Source organism: Chrysoperla carnea, chromosome 3, assembly GCF_905475395.1.
Source record: "Chrysoperla carnea chromosome 3, inChrCarn1.1, whole genome shotgun sequence".
Classification (NCBI taxonomy): Eukaryota; Metazoa; Arthropoda; class Insecta; order Neuroptera; family Chrysopidae; genus Chrysoperla; species Chrysoperla carnea.
This window is the reverse complement of record NC_058339.1, coordinates 57,274,097-57,299,066: the sequence shown is the minus strand read 5'-3', so window position 1 is coordinate 57,299,066 and position 24,970 is coordinate 57,274,097. Positions and strand designations below refer to the sequence as shown.

General features: G+C 29.3%; 1 protein-coding gene across 2 annotated transcripts; it reads left to right on the top strand.

The window, feature by feature from the left end:
- Positions 1 to 9,363: 9,363 nt before the first annotated feature.
- On the top strand, positions 9,364 to 16,044 carry LOC123295324 (xenotropic and polytropic retrovirus receptor 1-like). 2 transcript variants are annotated; one of them, XM_044876631.1, is made up of 5 exons: positions 9,364 to 9,745; positions 10,249 to 10,421; positions 11,715 to 11,844; positions 12,527 to 12,753; positions 14,435 to 16,044. In XM_044876631.1, exons 3-5 carry the CDS (start codon positions 11,786 to 11,788, stop codon positions 14,515 to 14,517), a joined length of 369 nt encoding a protein of 122 aa, XP_044732566.1. In that variant the 5' UTR covers positions 9,364 to 9,745; positions 10,249 to 10,421; positions 11,715 to 11,785; the 3' UTR covers positions 14,518 to 16,044. The 2 variants fall into 2 exon arrangements, with proteins under 2 accessions (XP_044732566.1, XP_044732567.1); XM_044876632.1 differs by lacking the exon at positions 9,364 to 9,745 and having other exon boundaries at positions 10,181 to 10,421.
- Positions 16,045 to 24,970: the final 8,926 nt, after the last annotated feature.

Here is a 24,970-nt window from a genome sequence, read left to right as displayed (position 1 = left end):
TTAATTTCGGGAAACTCATTTGTGAAGAATATCCTGATTTTTCTTTAAAGATGAAATCAACTTTGTTTTCAATAAAATGGGATTTTAGATTATCCTTGATTAGAATTTATACGTATAAACCAGGGCCCAAGAGATCGACGAGAAGGAAATGGAAAATAAACAATTGATTCAGTTAATTGTTGAAATACGCTTTACGCAGACCTTGTATTGTTTTATAAATTCAATAATTAAAAAAAAAAAAATAACTTCTATATCAAATATAATTTTGTCCTTCTGATCGCCCTTTCGAAGTTTCGAAACATTTGCTATTCCCCCTCCCTTCATATTGTCCGACAAGTATGGTATGGAATTAGAATCACAAAACTAAGTATTTGAAGCTATCTACACATTTTCAACCTTCTATCTTGTATAGTTTTGGAGAAAATGGAAACTTATGTTCTAACCTAATTTGTTTCAAATTATCTAATTTGTTAATTTTTTTATAGATATCTCTTTTCGTTCTTGAGTTATCGTGCTGCCAGACAGACGGACAGATGAAAATGGACTAACTAGATGATTTTATGAATACCTATACCAAAATTAAGGTCGTAAGCATGAGACTAAAATTACCTTCATATATATTACATATATACATTGCAGGGTGTAAAAAGGTTACCTCGAATCGAAGATTGAGACCTCCATGGGCGTTGTAAATACGAGGATATTGAAATCTAAAAACTCCAGGTTTTACACCAATGGATTAGTCATAAAAAACTATTTCAAAATTTAAAATTTAGGATTGCCTCCCAAAGGGTGTACTAAGGCAAGTTTGGCTTAATCGGCTTATTTTGAGTTGTACTATAACTGGCGGAGTGTTGTACATACTTTTTAGAGCATCCTGTATACACAGGGTAAGTGATATCGGTCTTTGTGCGCTCGCGTTAAAAATGAACTGTACATTTGTTCAAAAAAGAAAAAAAACAATCTCAGACAACGCGGCGACAGTATAAGGAAAAACCATGGAAAACAGAGGTCTTCTGAGCAACAATAATGAACAATCGTCAACTGAATATTCAAATTGGTTGTTGTTCTTAGGTTTTTTTTGTTTGTTTTGTTTTATTTGTGTGTTTTGTTTTATTTGGTTATTGTTTGGTAATTTTTCTTATTTTTTGTTTTGGTTATTTTATTGAAGAAGGACTCAACAAAATTTAGCAGCAAGTTGTGTTGCTTAGGATTTTTCATGCTATTTCATACAAATGCAACATAAGCTTAGATTGATGATAATTTGATCCGAAAGCTTGAGACATCGATTCTAACAAGATGACGTTGCAGTATATTCACCATTGGTATGTATAATATTTGTAATCATGAAGAAAAGTAAGAAATTGCTGAATCTGAAGCTAATTATTTTTTTTTTATAGATAAACTTGGGGCTAAATTTAGTATACCTCGATATATATCACATATACACTACATGGTTGAAAAAAGTTACCGCGGATTGAAGATTGAAACTTGCATGGGCGTTGTTAGTACGGGGAGATTGAAATTTAAAAATCCCATGTTTTACTCCAATGGATTAGTCATAAAAACTATTTCAAAATTTCAACTTTAGGATTGCCCCGGCTTATTTTGAGATGTACTACAACTGTTAGAGCGTTGTACAGACTTTTTAGAGCATCCTGTATACACGGTATACATAGTACGCGGTAAGTGATATCGATCATTTGTGCGCTCGCGTTAAAAATAAACTGTACATTTGTTCAAAAAAAAGAAAAAAAACAATCTTAGACTACACGGCGACAGTATAAGGAAAAACCATGGAGAACAAAGGTCTTGAGGAACAATAATGAACAATCATCAAGTGAATATTCAAATTGGTTATTGTTCTTTGGTTGTTTTTGTTTGTTTTGTTTTGGTTGTTTGATAGTGTTTAGTTATTTGCCTGTTCTTTGGTTTCATTTTTGAATTGAAGAAGAACTCAAAAAAATTTAGCAAAGTTGTGTTGCTTAGGATTTTATTATGCAATTTCATAGAAATGTAACATCAGGTTAGATTGAAGATAATTTGACCCGAAAGCTGGAGACAAACGATTCTAACAAGATGACGTTGTAGTATATTCACCTTTGGTATGTATAATATTTGTAGCCATGGAAAAAAGGAAGAAATTGCTGAATCTGAAGCTAATTATTTTTATTTATAGACGTTTTGTATGGAATGTTTTTTTTTTTTCGGAATATGAACAACTATAGTAAGTTTGGATGGTGTTATAAATGGATGAATGAAAAAAGGAAAACATAACAGAAATGGTGAAAAATAATGGTAAGAACAAAGATGTCTCACGATTAACTATAAAAGGTGATTCTACAGATGATTTCTAAAAAATTCTCATTTCATTTTCAGTTTTAGATACTTATTATTAACCCCCGAACCAAAAAAGGTGTGTTATAAGTTTGGCCGCTATGTGTGTCTGTCTGTCTGTGGCATCGCAGCGCCTAAACGGATAAAGCGATTGGGATTTTTTTGAATCGTTTGAAAGGTAATTTAATGAGGAATGTTATCAGCTATGTTTCAAGTACGAGCTTAGGGATTCGTAACCGGAACAACTATAAATAGGCAATGATCCTGAAAATCGGTTCAGTTTGGAGAAAGCCCTAAGGCAAAAAGTAGTTTAATGAAGAGTGTTCTTAGATACGTTTCAAGTACGAGTTTAGGATTCTATCCCCGAAAAATTTCTCGGGGATTTTTTAAATTTTGTAAATTTAACTTTTAATTGCTTAGTTCAAATTTATACTGTAAGTGGTTTGCCAAAGACCTTTTATCAAATTTGGGTATCCGACAATTATGCATGAAAGAAGCATAAACAGTTTCTGTTTTTGCTTCTACGTGTTAATTTCATTGATACAGTGCATGTTTTGTAATTATTCAATTCATTGAAATATCGTTTCCTTCATATCTTTGGTATTCTGGTCTTCTTCGCTTCCTTCATCTTGGTATAAAACTTTTCTTCTAATAAAAACGTAAAAAAAGATGTTTGAAAAATTTTTTTTGTAAAATATTTTGGTTTAATTAACCAATTTTGCATCTATTTTGTAAAAAATGTTTACCAAAGCTTTAAACATAATTCCAATCGTAATAAATATGTATATAAACCTCCTTATATATTTCAATAATGTAATTTATTTTTAACCCCCGAACTAAAAAAAAGGGGTGTTATAAGTTTGACTGCTATGTGTATGTCTGTTTGTGGCAACGTAGCGCCTGAACGGATGAACCGATTTTAATTTTTTTGGTATCATATGAAAGGTAATTTAATGGAGAGTGTTTTTAGCTATGTTTCAAGTGCGAGTTTAGGTTTCCGTACTTAAAAAAACTAAAAAATTGGTGATGATTTTCAAAAGCGATTCAGTTTGGAAAAGGCATGACATATAATTTAACATATAAATAATTACTATGGAAATGAATGGTCAAATAAACCTGGTTCAATTCATTTCGAAAAGTGTAATGGTTAAATAGTTTAGGGTTCCGTACCCGAGAAATTTGTCGGGGATTTTTTAAATTTTGTAAATTCACTTGTTGGAAAATGTTAAAGATAAAATTTTGTGTAAAATGTATAAAAATAATTTAATAATTTACTGATCTCTTATTTCTAAAGTATATATTTTTTTTTACAGATTGACATATTTCTCCGTTTTTATTTGGGAACTAATTGACAATAATTCTAATCATAATAACTTTGTTATAAGCTAATTATTTTAAAATGTTTTACTCATTAAAATCCATAATTTATCATAGTTTTTCATTTTTTTAAATCAGAAAAGTTGTTAAACATTTATTTCATTAGAGGTGTAATAAAAATTAAGAAATCGTATACCGCAAAATAAATATTTTTAGACAATTTGATAAAAATTGAGAGCTTTAAAAATACTGTCTTATATAAATATAATTAAAATAGCTCGTTCAAATTGAATTGAGGCCAAATCTACACTCTCATTTATTTCCAAGTGGAATAAATGAGAGTAATGATCTATAGTTTCTCCAAGAAAGTATTCTTTTATTTTAAACGATCTAAGTATTCCTGTCTTGAGACTTAAATTTGTATTAAGTTGTGTGGATTCGATCGAGGATAACGATTCAATCCAGACTAATTTTACCCAGTATTCTAGATAAGTATAGTAGTACAATTAAAGTAAATATCTAAATGGAAAAAATGAATGCATCTTTGAAATTTTCCACAGTTGTTTATTAGGTTGGAAGAACTTCGTAAAAAAAGTCGACTTCCCAGGGGCGTACCTAATCCCTTTTTTGACGATATAGTTGGGGGGTTTTAATCAGTTTTTTACAAATTACAAAAGAAATAGATATGCTAATTTTAAAATGGAATTTTTTTGCTCATTCAATGAAATGAAAAAGTTTAAATGTAAAAGTTATTCCTTATAAAAAATTAACAACTTTTATTTGAATCATTCTTTCGTAAACATTACCCATGAGGGTGCAACTTAGGAAAAAACTTTTTTGTCCATTTTCTCCAAAGCTATAAAAAAATGCATGTTTTTTTTTTTTAGGTAAACTTCAACTAATGTTTTTGTTATAAATATTATCGAAGATAATAAATGAGAACTCTAGGATATGTCGAAATAAATTTCGATTTTTGCCCCAATTTCCTAGATCAGTTTTTTGTATTTTTAAAATACGTATTTTCGACTACCAAGTAGTCATCATCAGTAAGAATTAGCTAGTGAATGTTACTCTTTGCTAATTTGGTGGCGGACTGCACTTGGTGCAGTCCGAGTTCGACTTGGTAGTCGAAAATACGTATTTTAAAAATACAAAAAACTGATCTAGGAAATTGGGGCAAAAATCGAAATTTATAATGTTTTTGTGAAACATTCTAGAAAAACCAAAAAAAATTCCAGAAAATACGAAATTTTCGAAATTTTTGAAAGTATTTTGGAGACACCCTCACGGTTAAAAGGGATTTAAAAAAAATATTTCAAACGAAAGTTGTTTATTTTTTTAAAAGAAAAAACTTTTATATTTCAACTTTTGTTCTATATCTAACGGTTTACAAGACGGTTTCTTTTCATTTGATTGATTGAGCAAAAAGTTCTGAAAAATACTTTCAAAAATTAGTATTTTCTGGAATTTGTTTTTGCTTTTCCTTTTCTAGAATGTTTTTCAAAACCACTTGTAGAAGTAAATCTGAAAAAAATCAACACACTTTTTTTTAGAGTTTTGGAGAAAATGGACACCAAAGTTGACTTTTATATTTAAACTTTTGTTCTATCTCTAAGGGTTTACAAGTTGGATACTTTTTCATTTGATTGAATGAGCAAAAAATTCCATTTTAAAATTGGTATATCTTCGTCAATTATGAAGAGCAAGTCGAAGAAAAACGAAAATGTGCGCAAATACTTCAGCTAGAACTTTTAAATATTATTTAAATTTTTTTTAATTTGATGCATATTTCTTTTGTAATTTGTAAAATACTGATTAAAACCGCCCAAAAAGGGGACTAGGTACGACAATGAGAGGTCGACTTTTTTTAACGAAGATTTTACAACCTAATAAACAACTGTGGAAAATTTCAAAGATCCATTAATTTTTTTTTATTACTATGATATTCTATTTCATTGTATTAGACTATAGACAAAATAATAGATATTAACGAAACACAAGTTACCATTAACGAAATATGGCTTCGTTAATTAATAAGCTTCAAAAATATTGTCGTAATTCTCTTTATTTAATATTTACGGAGATAATATCGTTCTTAAATATAAATTTTTAAATTTTGATTGCTTCAAACTACTCCCGTTCGTTTTTTGATGCTAGCAAAAAGAAGGGTAAGATTTTTCCCCAAAAAAAATTTATTTTTAGAAATTTTCGTGGAAACGTCTGTCCACCTGTTTCTATGTTAAGATCTGCCCACTAAATTATAAAATTTTCTATTAAAAATCTTTATTTACCTATCTAATATGAACGCTGATTTAACTTGGCCCTTAAGATAATTAATAATAAAATAGAGTACCAAGTTTTTTTCAAACTTAGAACGTAAGAACTGGAATATAAATTTAAAATTGATACCTTGGATATGCTTAAATTATTTTGATCTTGGGTATAAAAATTGCATTATTTATAAAATAATTAAAGCAATAAAGAGAGAAAATTTTAAGCTTTAAATATTTAAGCTTATTTTTATAAAAATATTAAAATATAATAATTATTTTTTTCTAAATAAATTAATATTTTTGAAAAATTATTGAATTTTGTAAACTTCTATATTATTACTCGTAAGTAAAGTAATTAAGAATAAATAAATCCAATGCATTTTTAATGAAATTATTATATGTATAAATGCCGTTCTTTAATCATATAGCGCTTATTCATAAATGAAGAGAAGTCAATAAGGTTATTGCCAAAAATTTCAAGTTTTTAATGGACTTGCATTTACATTTTATAAAAAAATAAGTTATTGATTTTACTTTATTTATAGTTATAACTATTAAATTAATTTAAATTTTAAGCATAATCGTCCTGGTAGGTACCTGGTACATACCTACTACTTGCCAAATGATTGACAATAAGTGCCTATTTATGTCGTTATTTTATTTTTAAATAACATGCATTTTTTCTTAGATTTAAGAGCTGGGATGGAGAATATACGGCGGCCTACGGTATACACTGTGCTTAAATCTGATAAGTTATACTTTTAAAAATGCTTACTTTTGAAAATGATACAAATTTAATCCCTTAGTTTCTAAGGTGTGCCATCAGAATTTCAATTCTGTGTACCTTCTGCTGATTTAACGATTACAGCACGTAATAGCAATAATTCGATGGTTGATTTATGTAAATAATCTTGTTTATTTATATACTTTACATGAAAACACAAAAGCAACTAATTTTCAAAAGCTTTTTATGAGTAAAACTTATTAGCATTGGGAAATTTTAAAATACATTTTTGATCTTAAAGCTCAATATGAAATTCAAATTCTATGCTGCGTTTTGTGGAAGGATGAAAGACGCAAGACTTTCGTATGTATACATTGTGTAATAGTTCTAATAGTGTAAGACCTTACTGTTTGTTTAATATTTATACATTTATTAGGATACATAACACACAGTTTGGTTACAGTTGCTTTAGCTAGAATGAAATTACTTGGGTCTATAGAAAGCTCTATTTCTCAATTAGAGTCAATATATCAAAAGTTTATATGTACTTATTATGATGCGGCCAGGCACGAAGGCGAACACCAAACAACTACCTTCGCCTTCGTTTCTGGTCGTAGCTTTAGAGATGTCGTATAGACATGATTCTAACTAAAGTCCCTCTAACTTCTGTACATGTATTTGGTAGAGAGTATATTATTTGTTTGCATTGCAATTGTAAAAATATATTTTATAACAATAATTATACAAGCTATATTTTTTGTTTTAATCGTGTTCATTATTTGATTACCTTTCAAGAATATTTTGATTTCCAAGGTTCGGCGCACACGTTTCGATATACCCGTCCGGTAAACTTGCACAGATACACTACTAAGGTATACCTGCTTATGCTAGAGCACACACATGCTACGGTAAACTGGAAGATTTTAACTTAGTCGAGAGATTGCAATCAAATAAGAAAACGACGAGATCGCTTTAGTCGGTCTGATAGTGGCCATGAAGTGTCAAAATTAGTGAATACGCACTCTGGTGTAGAGATTGGGTCACAGAGAGGAATGAATCACAAGAATTGAAACTCATATGCTACAGATTATCGTAATTTTGAAGATGAATAAAGAAGCCTACTCGAAAAAATGTTGTCACTTGTAAAGCTGTAGTTTCTCTAATACAAAAAAATTCAGTTATGAGAACTTCCATTTCTCTCCATGAAAGACTGAAAGAAATTTTGAGGTTTCTTTCAACGCCTCGATCGCATGCTTTCGACTCAAGAAACTAGCATCAACTAATTTTCAAACTATAAAGACGTGTCAGAGTAACTTACACACACACTAAAGTCTACTCGCTTGCGGAGGCGGAAAATATTGAATTTCGATTCTTGTTCGGACACCTGCGTAAGTGCCTACGCCTGTTCAGTTTGACCTGTGGCGACTGGTAAACACACTTCGGTTTACCTGTATAGAAAAACCACACCGGTATACCAAAACGTGTGTGTCGATCTCAATATGCTAATTTTGGCAGGAGGCTAGTCGATGATAAGAAAGTTAATAAACCAGATTGTAAAATATCGGTATCACAATGTTATTTGGAACCTTCGATATTACCCAACAATTGAGCTACGCTAGGACCGGCGTTCCGATATATTTTTTTCGGGCTACTGGAATATATGGACGTTGCTGTAATGATATCTTAGACAATCAATTAATACACATAGGTGTACCTATAGACCAGCCATTCTGAAAATGATCTATATATGGATAGATGAGACTAAAGATTCTGTTAAGAATCCGCGATTGGTTAGCAATAGCGAATACAATCCACTATAATTTTTGCTCTTAACAATTGTTCTATAATTATAATAATTACATAGAAACTAGTAGATGCCTACCCGTTTTGCTAAACATTTTCAACTTAAAAAACAAAGACCACCGTTTCATAGCTTTCACTTTCCTTGTTCCACTTAACTACTCCCGTACTTTTGTAATTTTTTGAATCGGAACTTGAAATTTTTTGGATCAATATTTCAAATAAAAGTAGCCTTAGGTTTTCCTTATTATCCTGGAATAATGGTCCATAAGAAACATAAATTCCAAATTTCAAGTGTCCTGTTGTTCGTTTTTTTATAATTCTACAGCAATGTAATATTTTCCCGGGGTAAAAAGGACCTATCTGTGAGGCAAATTTCATCGAAATCTGTTTAGTCATTTTAGCTTGATTGATTAACAAACATCGAAACAGGTGTGTATGGAAACTTTCGACTGGTGAAAACAGAAATTTCTCATCTCTTTTCATTCAAACGCTATTATTTATTATCAGAAAGTTATTGAAAATTCATAAAAGCCGCTTTTAACGAAAAAGGTAGGGAAGTAAAACTTTGAAGGTTAATATCTAATAATTATTAACTTTGGTTAGTATAAAAATTTTAATTTGACCAATATTAATCGAAAAATTTTTGATGTCCATTTTGGTTGGAAATTCAACGTCGAATTATTGGTTTTCTTCTACCTGTACTTATCTGGGGCATCTTGTATATGCAACCCAGTACTAACCGTATATGTTTGGTGTATTATCTATCATTAAATATGTTTTTCTTCATCGTTTTATTGTACATTCTGACGTCACAGGTTTATTATCCAATAGGAATTGTTGTCACATATATACTACACAGGGTAAGTGCTATCGATCGTTTGTACGATTGTGTTTGTGTGTGATATCGCGTTAAAACTCAACTGTATTTGTGTTCAAATAAAAGAAACTCTCAGAATATTATGGCAACAGTATAAAGAAAAGTCATGGATAATAAAGGTAAAATTAAAAAAGGTGTGTTGAGCAGCAACAATGAACAATATTCGGATTGGAAATTGTGCTTGGGTTTGTTTTTTGTGTTTGGTTGTCTTTGTTTCATAGTTTTGTTTTCGTTGTTTGGTTATTTTATTTTCTGGAGGAAACTTTTTTGAATTGGTGAAGGACTCGAGGACTCGAAGGATTGTGTCGATTAAGATTCTGTTTATTCATAGTACGAAGATACAATTTATATTTTTGTGTGGTACATTAACTTTATTTGGTGTTTGTTGTGATGCAGAATACGAATTTATTCCAGGTTTATTTATTAATTTAGTTTTTGGGGAAAATTTTCTCATAATCTCATATTTCATTCACGAACTACAAAAAATATATACAGACTGAATTTTTAAAAAGCTTCCGTACTTAAATTTTGTAAAGGGATTGAAAAATAAATAAAAAACGCGAAAATTCGAATCAATTAATTTTTAGGGGGAATGTAAATATAGTAGCAGTAGTCAGTTCGTTTATACGAGGAAGTCTGCATAATAAAATCTAAGGTCAACCTATTTTTTTTTTATTGAAGTAAGAATTTTTTTATCAGATTCCTGTTCTTTGAAGCAAAAATTTAACAATATTTTTTAAGCCTCAACTTTTGGGACCTGATTTCAGATGAATTTAAGTAATGATCGATTTTTAGAAAATTTTTTTCACTTTTACAGAAGTTAAATCACTATAGTCTGATCATGGTTTGCACAAAAATTACGACCTAGAATAAAAATAAATTTACTAATGTCAGAATTTTAATTATTTGATATCTAGAAAAATATAAATATCTAACGGATGAAGACAATTCATATTTTCATATATGGTTTCCATAATCAGTTCATACTTTTCATTCATAAATATGGGACATCAAGTTAATTTGGGGCTTATTTAATCCGGAAACTACAAACAATCGAATTTTACGAGAAGGCGTTGTATATTTATCGATGGTATGTATAATTTGGTAAATTAATATGTGTAGCAGGGCATTATGTTTCAAAAAGTAAATTTTCCATGGGAGCAAAAAAAAAAATACAAATTATTATTTATTATAGTTTTTTAGTCTCTTTCATCCCATAATCTAAAATTATTATGCTTTTTTGATGAAATATTTAGGGTAATATAAAGTTCTTTAATTTACATATTTTGGATTAAATATTTTTGTATAAATGATTAATAATAATATATCGTTCATTAAAAATCTATTCATGTGTTTGCTATCTCTTTTGTATTTTGATCTAAGGACATATTATTTATAATACAATGGGATAAGCCGGGAAAAAGTGTCGAAAGTGAAAACTGAGGAAACAGCACCGATTTTAATGAAACTTTTTGTAACGTGTTTATAGGACTCCATGGAACATTCAGCCAACTTAATTAAGTCCTAAACGGCATTGCTCTTGGAGGTATTTTTGGTCGCTTTTTACGATTCTAATGTCCCATTATAATCCCCCCACACGACGTGTCGGAGTCCGTGTAATCTGACATCGGATTAGAAATCAACAACCAAAAATAAAAATTCTTGGCTAAAAATGATTTTGGGAAGATGGGCAGAATTCATGTAATCGGGCATCGGCAATCAGCTGCTAAAATTATCTCCTAAAGTATAATGTTTGGACACTAAATACATAGTTTGCCGTTTTTGTGTCAAAGAACGTAAATTAATGGTGAAAAATGAGAATACGTGACAGAATCCGTTAATCAGACATCAGATTCAAATCAGGGATCATAAATACTTCTTTGATAACAGTTTGACCGATGAATACTAAGTTTTTGGTTTTTGTGTCCACAAGTGAAATTTCAGGAAAAATGACACGATTCTTGGAATACGTTTCAAAATTCGTGTAATCTGACATTGAATTCGTATTCAGCGACCAAAAATTCCGACCAGATAACAATTTTAAGCCATAAATAAGCATTTCCTATACCTCCATATGGCTTGGTTAAGTTGGCTGAATGTTCCTATTGAATTGTATTATCTTCTAATTGTAGTTACGTGAAATGTGAAAACTCTGGACTATATATGATCAATCACATATCGAAAATAACTGGTTGTCGAAAATGATAAAGTTTATCACTTTATGTATTCAAAACTGTTAACCCTCGATAACTCGAAGCTTAATAACTTCAATTTTTTTGATAAATTTTTAGTTGTATATAATGTTTGCTCTTATGATTACTTTTTTAGTGGAAGTCGTTTCCATAAATAGTAATACTTTTCATTAATATATGTATTTTCACAGGGTTTTTATTATTTTGGAATTGCTGAAGATTTTCTATTACCGCATGGGCACTGTCTATATCACTTTCACAAATGGGCTATATTCATGCCAACTTGATGGTGACAACAAAAGCACCTTCAGAAGTTTTTAGGTAATTTACTACAAATGTAGTTTTTTTAATATATATATACACCGCCCATAAACCGGAATATGTGACGACCTGGCGATTCTTATTTCTTATTGATCGTACGCAAGATCAATGAGATCCATGGTTACAATCTCGTATATATTACTTTGGTTACACAAACAACCAACTGCCCTCAGAAAGTGGATTTCAAGACATCAATTAGTCGCTATTATTTCTCCACCACATTTCTGCATTTGGCAACCTCTTACGACCTCTTACTTTAAATTAGCCAGTTGTTGTCTTTATAAAGGCAAACGTTTTTCATTCGAAAAATTTTTATCTAATATTTAAATTCTATTTTTAATTTTAACTTTTGTTAAACATGTATTTGATTTTAAAAAAAGTCAGATTTATAACTTTTTTAGGATGCAACCCTTTGAGCCAAGCAATTCTGGTTGATAATACTTCTTATTTTTCGATAGGCCTTAAATAAGACATTTAGAAGAAATTTCAGGAGGAAATAGATACTGGCAAATCCGGTTCCCGGTTCGCTAGTTTATAAACGTATGTATTTTTCTTGAATTCACTTGAGGACATACCGATTAAACGCTTAATCGATGACGTTTTAAGTTTGTTTTTGTGCATATGGTGCCTCTTTATTTCGAATTATAGAAATATTTATTCAAGCTAGTATTTTTATTTATAGACGCTTTGTATGGAATATTTTTTGTTCAGAAAATGAACATTTAAAACATTTAAACAGTTATGATAAGTTTAATGCCATAAGTGATTTGACCGTAGTTCCGATTGGTAGTTCCAATCTAGCACAAATACTACACATGATGGATAAAGTTGATGGAGTTTTTAATGGACGAAACAAAAATGGTAATGGTAATTGTAAGAAACAAGTTGATCCACGGTTAACTTTAGAAGGTGATATGATCCACAGATTAACTGTAATAAAATAAAAATTAAACAATTTATTCTCAGTTTTAGATATTTATTTTTATTTCTTAGGCCAGACTTAGACTGTAAAAGTAGTTTGCTAAGGATATTTTTCAAATTTTAGATTCGATAAAATCCGTCATTGAGCATGAATACTTTTCGCATGAAAAATTTTTGCAGGATCCCGTTTAAAAAATGCACCTGAAAAATGATTTAAACTTATTTTTTTACAAATAAATAATATTGACCGAATCGCTTCGGAAAAATTTGTATTATATAATTGGGGTAAAACATTCGAAAAATTTGAAAAACGTGATTTTTTTGCGATTTTTATCCCTCAAAAAGTGTATGAACAAACTAAGATTTTTAATATGTATAAAATTTTTATTTGTATTGTAATGCTTACTTAACAACATCCCGCAAAATTGTTTTTGGCCTTATTGCATGTTAAGTGCTTGATTGCTAATTGCTAAGAGAGCGATCGAAAAACCATTCAAAATTAACCATTTTCTATTCTGCGTACATGTTTAAAAGATGGAATTTTCACCTATCGACGCGAAATAAAGTCAAATTAACAGGAAAATTCGTTTGACAATATGATTAGAATAAAATCATAATTTTTATTCATGCAATTACACGTTTAATTCAGTTTTTATGCAATTAATGTTTTGAGAAATATTTAATGTATTTCGTTCTCGATATCGTCTTCGTTTCTATCATCTTACTTGCTTTCAAATTTTAACGTGAAATATTTTTTGTAAAAGATGTTTACCAAAGATATTTTATAGTCTAAATCCTGACCTGATAATAAATAATAGATAATAAATTTAAATGATTTATGCCAAAGATATCTTTAGCATATCTATTTTTAACCGACTTAACAAAAAAGGAGGAGGTTATCAATTCGACTGTATATTTTTTTTATGTGTGTTACCTCAGAATTTTTGACTGGGTGAACCGATTTTGATGATTCTTTATCTATTTGAAAGCTAGTGCTTCCCGTTTGGTCCAGTTCTGACAACGGCATCCATGAGAAAAACATAAAAGTCTTAAATTTGCACTAAGTATGCACGACAAGAGGGCGAATAACTAAATATCACGCCAACCGATTTCGATGATTCTTTTTTTAGCGAAAAATTAGTTAGTGTACTTCAGATTCACCAAAAATCACAAAATAAATAAAAAAACTTTTAACAAAAAGAAAATCGACGTCAAAATAAAAAAATTTCTAAAACAAACTAATATGCACTAAAAAATAAAAAAATAACGATAATATAATGTAGTTAAAATTATTGTTATTTTTGTAGTCGTTGTCAGCCAAGCTGATGTAGTAAACTGTTCTGTCAGAGTTGCTTCCTTGGCTGACACTGACTCCAAAAATAACAATAATTTTAACTACATTATATTATCGTTATTTTTTACTATTGAGTGCATATTAATTTGTTTTAGAAAAGTTTTTCTTTTGAAGTCAGTTTTCTTTTTGTTAAAAGGTTTTTTATTATGATAAATTGATTAATTTTTCCGTTTTTATTTGGAGGCTAATTGACAATAATTTGATATTAATAACTATGTTATAAGCTAATTATATTAAATAATGTATAGAACAAATATTCATTCAATTTTTCTTCATTCAATTCCATAATTAATCATAATTCTCTTTTTTTTTTAGAATCAGCAAAGTGGCTAAACATTAATTTCATTAGAAGTGTAATAAAAATCAAGAAGTCGTATACCGCAATAAAAATATTTTAAGACAATCGTCTAATTCTTGATAAAAATTGGGAGCTTTAAAAATATTATGGACTGTCTTAACTAAGTTTTATAGGGTATAGTTATAATAGGTCATTCAAATTGAAAAGAGGTCAAATAGAAGAGAGTGTAGATGTATATGTATGTGTACATATATGCACTCAAATCTATTGTCTCTCTCGGACAGTCTCATTTCATTTTGAACAATCTATATGATTCCTGTCTTAAGACTGAATTATGCATTGCGTTTGTATTGATCCAACTGAGGGTTACGATTCAATCCAGGCTAATTAAACTGAGTGGTCCACGTCATAACAGCAGAACTACATCAAATGGTAGATAACGTTAAAATAATGATAATTTTTTAATACAATTCCAGCCTTTTCTAGATGCAGGGTGCTGAAATGTTGCCTAAAGATCGGCTTAGAAAAGTTGGAAATTTGACAGTATGAGCTAAGGATTCTTCATGATTCAAGGGTTATATGGTGATATAAAACCAACGTTAGTGTTATTACCCCGTATCAAAAAAAATCTCTATCGCCTGTGACTTTATTTCAAACACGTTAACGTTATGTCAAATTTCTAATTTTTCTTAGCAGTCGTTATTAATTTTCGCAATATCCTTTTTTTCTAAAACAACAACATCTTGTATCTAAAAAAGGTTGCCCCCGCGGCTATAAGTGTATTAAGAAATTATCATTATTTTATCGCTATCTACCATTTGACAAAATCCTGCTGTTTTAACTTGAACTATCCGGTATATATTACTCTCAAAACGCAAAATGAAATTATGGAATTGTATAATTCATTCGAAGATAGTTTGATATTTATTTACATTAAAAAAAATATGCCTCGCGCATTATTCAGCAATAAAAACGTATTCAACTGAAAATGATGAGATTCAGGCCGAAGATAATTGGTGATCAGAACATTTTGACCATAAACACCTATTATTCTTTTTTGTTATAGTACTTGTGTGATATGTTGTCAGTTCATTAATATTGTGATCTAGTATTTTTAAACTGTGATAATAATACTTTTTTTAAATTTGTATTTTTTCTTCCATTTTATTTGATTTTGTGTACCTCCAGTCGCTAGGAGGTGTTTTCGAAATTTAGAACATTTCCGATATTTTTTGACCAGCAAAAACAAATTTTTGATGGTTTTAAACTAGTCCACTCGTTAAGCTTTTCCCCACCCCTTCATCCGATTGATCCAAAAATTCGATGTATGTAATCACCGTTTAGGATGCAACAAAAAACAGTCGAATTTAAAGAAAAAAAAATCATCTGAAAAAGTTAGGCTTAACTAATAGAGATTACATAGATGATTATTTTTGGGTTAATACAATCTTAACACGGAAATGGCAAAAGAATCTAAGAGTTTTCCTTAGATTCTCCTTCTACCCATTTTTATGTTAAGATTGTACCTTCCAAATTTCATTATATTCGAACAATGGTTTTTGAGTAATAGGCCCGCAAAAATTATAAAATTTTCGATTAAAGTGCCTGTACATATCTATCTAATGTGGCCACTGATTTAACTTGGCTCTTAAATAATTAAAATAATATATAATTAAAAGTATCCCAAATTTTCTTCAAACTTAGAACATTAGATCTGGAATAAAAATTTAAAATTGATACCTTAACCGTTTAAATTATTTAGAATATATACAAATTTGAATATTTATAAAATAAAAAGCAAAGAAAGAAAATATTTAAACTTCTGCTTGTAAAAATATTATATAATAATAATATTTTTTTCTAAATAAATAAATAATTTTGAAAATTGTTGAACTTTAATGTTCTTCATAAAGTAAAGTAATTAAGATTGGATAATTCCAATACGTTTTTAATGGCATTATATAAAGGCCTTTAATCTTATACTATTTATTCATAAATGAAGAGAAGTCAATAAGCTTTTTTGCCAAATGTTAAAATTCAATTATTTGAAGGGTCTTGCACTTTAATACAAAAATCAGCTATTGGTTTCACTTTATTTATAGCTATAACTAATAAAATTAATTAAATTTTAAGCATTCGATTTAGTCGATAGTCCAGGTACATGCACCCTCTACTTTCCAGTTGGCTGAGTATAAAAACAATCATTTCCAAAAAAGGATCACATGCCCTTTCCTCATTCAGTGACTACTTGCAGTTTTGTAATGAAGAGTATATGGCAAACCCCTTGGTTTAATCAGACAAGTTAACGCCTATTTTTGAATAATTGAACAAATTCAACCTTTTAGATTTCTAGTGGTTACTTCTATGCTATAAATTTAAAATCAGCAAAAGGTCTATGCTAGAAATCTAAAGGTCGGGCCATATACTGAGTATACACAGTATACCGACGTATACTCTTCATTACAATACTGCTCGAACAACTTCTAATAGTATAAAGGTATAATTCGGGAGACATTGTGATTTTTTTTTAAATATAATTAATCTTGTTTATTTACACACTTACCTGAAAACGATCCCAGCTTATTACAATTAAAACTTGTTAGCGTATTGTGTAGATTAGTCTTAATAAAGAGTGTAAGACCCTGTTGTTTGTTTAACATTTAAATATAACTACACTATAGTTAAAGTTGCTCTAGCTAGATTGTAATTAACTGGATTTTAAAATGAAATTTTAGCATCATAATGTAACAAATATCAACCATCGTCTTCCATACAACAGCTGTTTTTTACCAAATTTTTTGCGCTCGGCTAAGTTTTATCGAAATCTTTTGATTTAAGATTAAATAGCAGTTTTTTTATCAAACTATATTTTTAACACTATAGAAAACGAAATAACAAATATTGAAAATTATTATTAAAAAACGTCTTTTTTGGGATTTGGTAAATTTTTTGACAATTAAAAAACGAAAATTGAAAAACGGTTAAACAATTTTGATTCGTTAGAAACAAAAAATATCAAAAATTGGAATTTTTTTAAATCGAATCATAATTATATTGATGTTGTGAACAACGGATTGTGGGCGATGTAGATTCTTATTCAAAACGTCAAAATTTCTCTTAGCTGAAAAATCTAATAGAAAGCTCTACAATTATACTAGAGAAAATTTATCAGGAGGTTATATGTACCTATTAGAGACAGCGCATTAAACGTGGTATTCAAATCTAGCTGGGGTAACTCTAGCTTTTGGAAAATTCAATGATGCCGTCAAGCGATCATAAGCAAATTTAAATCTTAAAAAAACAGCAGTGGTCTATGGAATAGCTAGACCATTAAAAGAGTGGACTATGAATGACAACTAAGTTCCATTCATACATTTTAACAGTATTATTATAAATTATTATGGTTTCTTAATATCCATTTATTCAACGCTTACAGAAACCCAGAACTACAATAGTACAGGGATATTCAAACCATGCGTGCCACGTTGATTTGTTTTTAAAAAAATTATCGTTTGGTTGAAAATTTAATAAATGTTATTTTAATAAAATTTACAAACCACAAACCACAATCAGAAACTTCAACTCAAACAAGCTCTTATTCCTCTTAAAAATTGATTTTTGTGTATAAAAATGAATTATAATAAAGTAATAATTTAATTTAAAAACAAAATTACATCTCATTAAACAAAATTAAGTTAAAGATTGATTGTATGCGGATTGATAGAGCACGTGAAAATGCCTATGAGGTTTACTCGGTTAGTCAAAAATAGAATTTTTATGGCGGTTGCACGGATGGTTTGAATGATCCTATATATGATTTGTTTGCGTTGTAATTGTAAAAATTATTTTATGACAATATAAACGTTATATTTTTTGTTAGTTATAATCGAGTCTTTTTATTTTGTCACCTTTCAAGAGTAATTTCATTTTAATAATAATAATCGACGTTATGATATCGAATATCCCAAAACTATTGACATAGAGTCTGCGAATGTGTAAGTAAAGTCCCTGAAAATTATTCATTAATTGAAATTGATCCTGAAAAAAGTTTTTGTCAGTTATTTCCATACTTATTTAGAATTTTCGTAGAAAAAATGTTTCTATGTAGATTCTAACGTTTTCATTTCGGTTTCTTAAGTGTATTTCAGAGGTTCGAAAAGAAAAACCAATATTTTTAGTCATATTTTCTTCAACGCCCTTTTTTTAATCGACTTCAAACAAAAAAGGATGAGGTTCTCAATTCGAATGTATTTTTTTACTCCAAAAATACCAACAATTATAACTACATTATATTTCGTAATAATTTGATTGACTTTTAAGTAGTCTTATATTTTTTATTTCATTTGACTTAGGAGAACTCAAAAAAATATTTTGATTATTGTTTGTTATTCAGATGAATACGCGATTATTCTTTTACCCATTAGTGCATATGAATTAATTTTTTTTGGAAACTTTTTTTTTTGAAGTCGGTGTTTTTTTGTTAAAAGTTTTTTATGTTCAAATAAGTTGGTTACTACAGAGATTTATGTTATTTCATAAAGTATCGTTTTTATACGCTTCCCAGTTGCCTTCCCCTTTTATTCTACAAAATAATATTTTTGTCTCCATTTTTCAAGCTTTGTGCAGTTCCTCCAAAATAAATTAGAGGGTTGAAAATTAGCATATAAAGTTCAATTTGTGTCAAGAATGTGCCTTTAAAACATAACTAAGAACACTTTTGATCAAATTAGCTTTCAAACAGAAATGAAAAAATCAAAATTGACCCATCCGTTTAGAAGCTACGATATCACATATAAACATACAGATACAGAGCCACACAGACACGCAGACACGTTAAACTTATAACACTCCTTTTTTAGTCGGGTGATAAAAATTTATATACAGCACCAACTTGCTAAACGTTTTTCCGTTTTTAATGATATAATTTCTGTACCCTTAAATAAAATAATACTGCAGGTATAGTATGAAACACCACGATAAAGTAAAACATTAAAAAGTCAAACGTAAGCTAATTCTTCCTTAAGGATGTATGAGCACGGTAGTGGAGGCACAAATTTAACAAATTTATATTTTCATATATATTTTGATGATAAATTATATTATAACTTGACGATATAAGACGAAAATTAAGAATACATTTTTGACCTGATCTGGATTTTTAGGATTAACGTTTTCCATATCTGAACATATATATCCATTTATTTGCGCTCCCACCATATTAATACTAAATTTTTATAAATAAATTATAGTCTAAACAACTGAAAAACACAAAATAAATAATAGTTTAAAAAAACTAAAATACACGCTTTTGTAACTAGCTGAACTAAACGGTAGAAGATAATTTTTTTAATACAAAAAAATCATTTTATCGTAAAAAAACGTGGGGTGCTTTTAAGATATTTTATAATGGCTTTTCTTTTACCAATATCTGTCTATAAAATATAAACAATAATTAAAATTTAGTACCCTACGCTTTTTTACGATAAAATGATTTTTTTGAATGAAAAGAAATTTTTTTCTACCTCTTAGTTCAGCTGGTGACAAAAGCGTGTTTTTTAGTAAACTATTATTTATTCAAATTAAATCGTGGGAAATTACGATTGTTACATACACTATTTACATTCGGTGTAGTTAACAACATAAATCTCATAAGATAATACCATCCTTTTCTACTTGCACTAAATTAAAAAAATGTAGCGTAAGAATTTATCGATTTTCCTTAGAAAACGCGATTATAGAGGAACATCTTTGAGTATTTTAAGTATAAATCGAAAATTCCACCCTTTTATTTTAAAAACGGCATAGAAAATCGATAAATGAGAAAACACGTATCCATTAAAAAATTTAAAAATAAAAAAAGTTAACATATAATTTACGCCGAAGACGTCACTCTGTAAAAAAACTAAATGCTGTATTTTCATTTTCCCAAAAAATTAGGCTATGCGTATTTTTACGTTTTTCGCTTTTTCATTAAATTGGAAGTAAAAAACTGGAAGTAAATAACTGGATAAAATTTCACCTTTGTGTTATTTTATTAAGAAATCATAATTAATCTTATTACGTTTATTCCTTGTGGTGAAAGAATAATTTTAATAATTCATAATGAAACCTACACATTTCTACGTTTTGTCATGTAACAAACATTTTGGAGGGCGTAAATTTGTATTTCAACTTGACATACAAATAACGTGATACGTTCTCAAATATCATACAGCGTGGGTTTCAAATAGTACCTACTGGCTATCGAAGTATAAATTCGAAGTAGTTCGGCTATAACTATATGAAAACCATACCTAATACCTACAAGCTGATAGTCTATTCCTACAAACCTTCACAAAAGAAAAAATTGAAAAAAGAAACATTAAAAAAGAAAATGAAACTTCGTTCATTTAAACAAACGAGAAAGACAATCAGTCTAATTTGGTTAAAATTCTAAACTAAAACATTCCTTTTTTTACTAGTTTTAGCCCGTTGAAAAATCAATGGTACAGATTTTTCATATATATTTATCACTTTCGTTGTGAAATGAATGAAAATGACTTTTTTACAGAGATAGAAACTTTCTTTACAGAACAAAAGGTTTTTAATTAGTGTATTTATTGATTCTTTATAAAAAAAGACACCAATTTTTTTTGTACCGTAGGTATGAAAATCCAAAAACCTGATATATTTTATTGATCAACAGATTATCTAGTTTTGACAAGCCATTTCACAGCCAAAAGCCTAGTATTGGATCATTTACGAAGGAACTAGACTCGAGTGCAAGATATGATTTTCCTACCATTCACCTCAAGAATAATTTTCTAAAAATGTTCAATTCGTATGATGAGAGTTTTCTCTAAAATTTCATAATACATAACATATTATTCATGCGTCCATTTTTGAGTTAATTTCTACTTTTTTGTGAAATCAGGAGAAAACACGTAGATATCTTCCCGTGGGGTTCTCGAAATACGATAATTTTAAATATCGACTAAAAAAATCGAGATAAGTCTAGAAACACTCGCCAATAGTCATTAATATGTATTACGCAGGTTTATAAATTTTTTTTTTTACTTTTAGTTTTTCAAAAATCAAAAAGGGAGATTTATAAATTTTGTAAATGTTTGCAAGCTTGTTATGTACATTCTGTTTCAGCTTTGTAAATTTGATATTCTCCAATACGAATTTTTTAAAATTTCTCTCTCATATTATCGTTTCTCTAAATCCTAACAACTTTTTACAACAGATTTCATATAGTCTTCGAATATTTATTATAGCTTAAAGGAATAATAATGCTAACCGAAATCAGCCCACGCTAGAAAATATAAAGCCTACATTAACAACTCTGGAAAATATTATTACATTTAATAAAAACCCCCAAAGTTAAAGTTATAAATCAAAAATATGTGTCAGTTTTAAAATTTTGTACAAGTGAATAAGATTATGAATGTGAAATGCAACGGAAAAGGAAAGAAAAATTGCGCATGTTTAGCACAAGTAACAAAAAAATTTTGCATTGAAATATTTATACGACCTCTATATAACAAAGAATATTTAGAGATATGTTCAGATTAATAATTCTTAACGCTTTTGACTTGAGCTGTAAAATAGTGACAGATAAAAGTGCCTTATTTTCTCGCTTTTGCTCTGGTATTGGTTGAAAAATATAGTGAGATTTAAAGTAGTATTCTATATTTATGTATATGTATATATGAAATATATCGAGTTATACTAAGTTTAGTCCCAAGTTTGTAACGCATAAAATATTGACGCTACGAACAAAATTTTGGTGTAGGTGTACATAAAATCACCTAATTAGTCCATTTTCGGTTGTCTGTCCGTCTGTCTGCCTGTCTTCAAGATAGCTCAAAAACGAAAAAAGATATCAAGCTGAATTTTTGTAGCGTGCTCAGGACATAAAATGTGAGGCTGAGTTCGTAAATGAGCAACACAGCTCAAATGGGTCATTGGTCCATAGAATCCATTTTGTAAACCGTTAAAGATGGAACAAATGTTTAAATATAAAAAATGTTCTTTATAACAAAAATAAACAACTTTTGTTTGAAACATTTTTTCGTAGACATCACTGCTTACCCGTGAGAGCGCAAATTAGGCGCAAATTATATAGTTTGTATAAAACAAACGATTGCGTGATCAACACTATCTTTATATAGCATTTCAACAATAACTCAGTCAATTTTCTCTAGTTTTTATTTGAAATTAAAACATACAAAATATCAATATGATTGAGAAACTCGGATAAACTGACCTGTCATCATATTTCTACCCTTATCCTTAAATATTCCAAGAAATGGTTTGTTATTATTAGTCTAGAATTAAAAGTGACAAAATTATTCTTTAGAAATTTCTCAAAATCATTTATAGGAATTTTTAATTCAGCCTTTCATTCTTCTATTGATTCAGCCCATGTCTTCATTGTTTTCAACAGGGTTTTAGACTTTCTATTAGTGGATGTTTCGTATATAGAGGTTTTAAAAAAGCACATATATTGTATCTATATATATCCACACTAATATTATAAAGAGATAAAATTTGTTTGTTTTCTGTTGATTTGTTTATGTGTATGAAGGGGGTTCATGGCTAAAACAACTGAATCGAATTTGATGAATCAAGGGTTGTCTTGGTGGTGATAAATATGTGTACGATACGTCTACACTAAACCATATAATATAGAGGGATTAAATTGGGATTATGCATTTTTAATTTGAATTAAAAGCAAAACAGTATCAGACAAATTTATTCCGGAAATTGGCTCATGGAATTTTTATGTAAAAATGATCTCATGTAAATGAACGCTATTAAGAGTTTACAACAAGGCGATTTTCTTTTACTAATATAATCCATCTATATGTTCATGAACAGTATTCATCGATTTTTTCTTGACTTAATACATCTCCTTAAACACGGGAAAATATCTTTACCTGTCTTCGATAAATCGACGTGCTTGATAAGCACGTTAGCACCGACAAAAAATAACAGTTTGGTGTGTGTTTGTGCTATAGAAATGGAATTATATTGTATTTTTGAAAATGAAAATAGCCTTGTTGCCTAAGAGGCAATCATTTACATGAAAACATTCTTTAGATAAAAATACCACGATACAATATCTAAAATTATATAAATAAATAAACTAGCGGCCCCGACGGACGTTGTCCCGTAAAAACGTAACTCCAATTCATGAATACCTATACTACGTTTAGCCTGTCCGCTAAACCCATCCCGCTAAACCCCAATTTAACTCCTATTTATTGGAGTGGCCTGACCTTCGACCTTTGGCCTGACCTTTGATAGTAGAGCTCGCTGCGCTCGCATATGGTTCTAATAAATGCCTATTGACAATACTTGAATACTATTAAAAATACATAGTACACATAGTATACATAATGTGATATGATTTATATGCGCTCCCACCATTTAATGAAATTTCATTTTTTTGGTACGGAGCCCTCAAAAACAGTTGTACTGGACCAAATTGTAAATCTAAACCATCCTCGAATCCCCTTGAACTCACACAAAAAATTTCATCAAAATCGGTCCAGCCGTCTAGGAGGAGTTCAGTCACATACACACGAACACAAGAAATATATATATTAAGATTGATATCTAATACTGTTTTGATTCTTTTTCAATTTAAAATAAGAGTTATACCTACAATAAAGATTGAAGTTAAGATAAAGTCATGAGGTACATACTTTTCGTACTTTAAGATTTAGTACCTTGAAGCCGAAATTCTTCTAAGAAAATTCAGTAAACTACCAGTAGGGGCCAAGGTTAAGAGGCTGTTTACGAAAGACAAAGTCATTTGAACAATGTGAAGAAGTCATGTCATGAAGTTTTAAAAAATAAAGAGACAAATATGTATAAAAGGCAATGTATTGACTGACTAATTAACGCCCAGCATAAATCACTAATGATAGAAGCATGAAATTTTGAGAGGATGTTGCCTTTTATACATATAGAAAATTTCCTCGTTCTGAAAGGTATCTGATTTAAAAAATAAAAATTTTAAAAAAAGTAGCATCAAAATCAGTTTTTTAGAATTTCCGAAGACTGCCTCTTTAACGAGTTCATTGATGCGACTATAAGCATAGTTAATAGAATTAAGTTAGTTAGGATTATGAAGGAATCAAGAAGTGTCAAGAGAATTGCCCAACGACACCGTTGGGCAACGGCTAGTAATGAATATAAGCTTCTAAATGATTATATAATCTGCAGACTATTAGTACAAAAAAAGTACACATACGTATGTAGCAAAGTACGTATTTTAATCAGTGTATTTAATTGTTGCGTCCGCGAAACATATAATACCTATATATATATATACATATATATGTAACACAGTACTAAACCGTATATGTGTGGGGTATTATCATTAAATGTGTTTTTCTACATCGTTTTATTGTACATACTGACGTCAACGGTGTATTATCCAATAGGAATTATTGTCACATATATACACAGGGTGAGTGATATCGATCGTTTGTGCGCTCGCGTTAAAACTCAACTGTATATATGTGTTCAAATAAAACACTATCAGAATATGGCAACAG

Bases quoted from the DNA above. Each gene is read 5' to 3' on its own strand.
- LOC123295324 (XM_044876631.1), top strand. From the start codon at position 11,786: ATGGGCTATATTCATGCCAACTTGATGGTGACAACAAAAGCACCTTCA. The intron at 11,845-12,526 runs GTAATTTACTAC...TTTTATTTATAG, and splicing joins GCACCTTCAGAAGTTTTTAG to ACGCTTTGTATGGAATATTT. The intron at 12,754-14,434 runs GTGATATGATCC...TTTTTTTTTTAG, and splicing joins TCCACGGTTAACTTTAGAAG to AATCAGCAAAGTGGCTAAAC.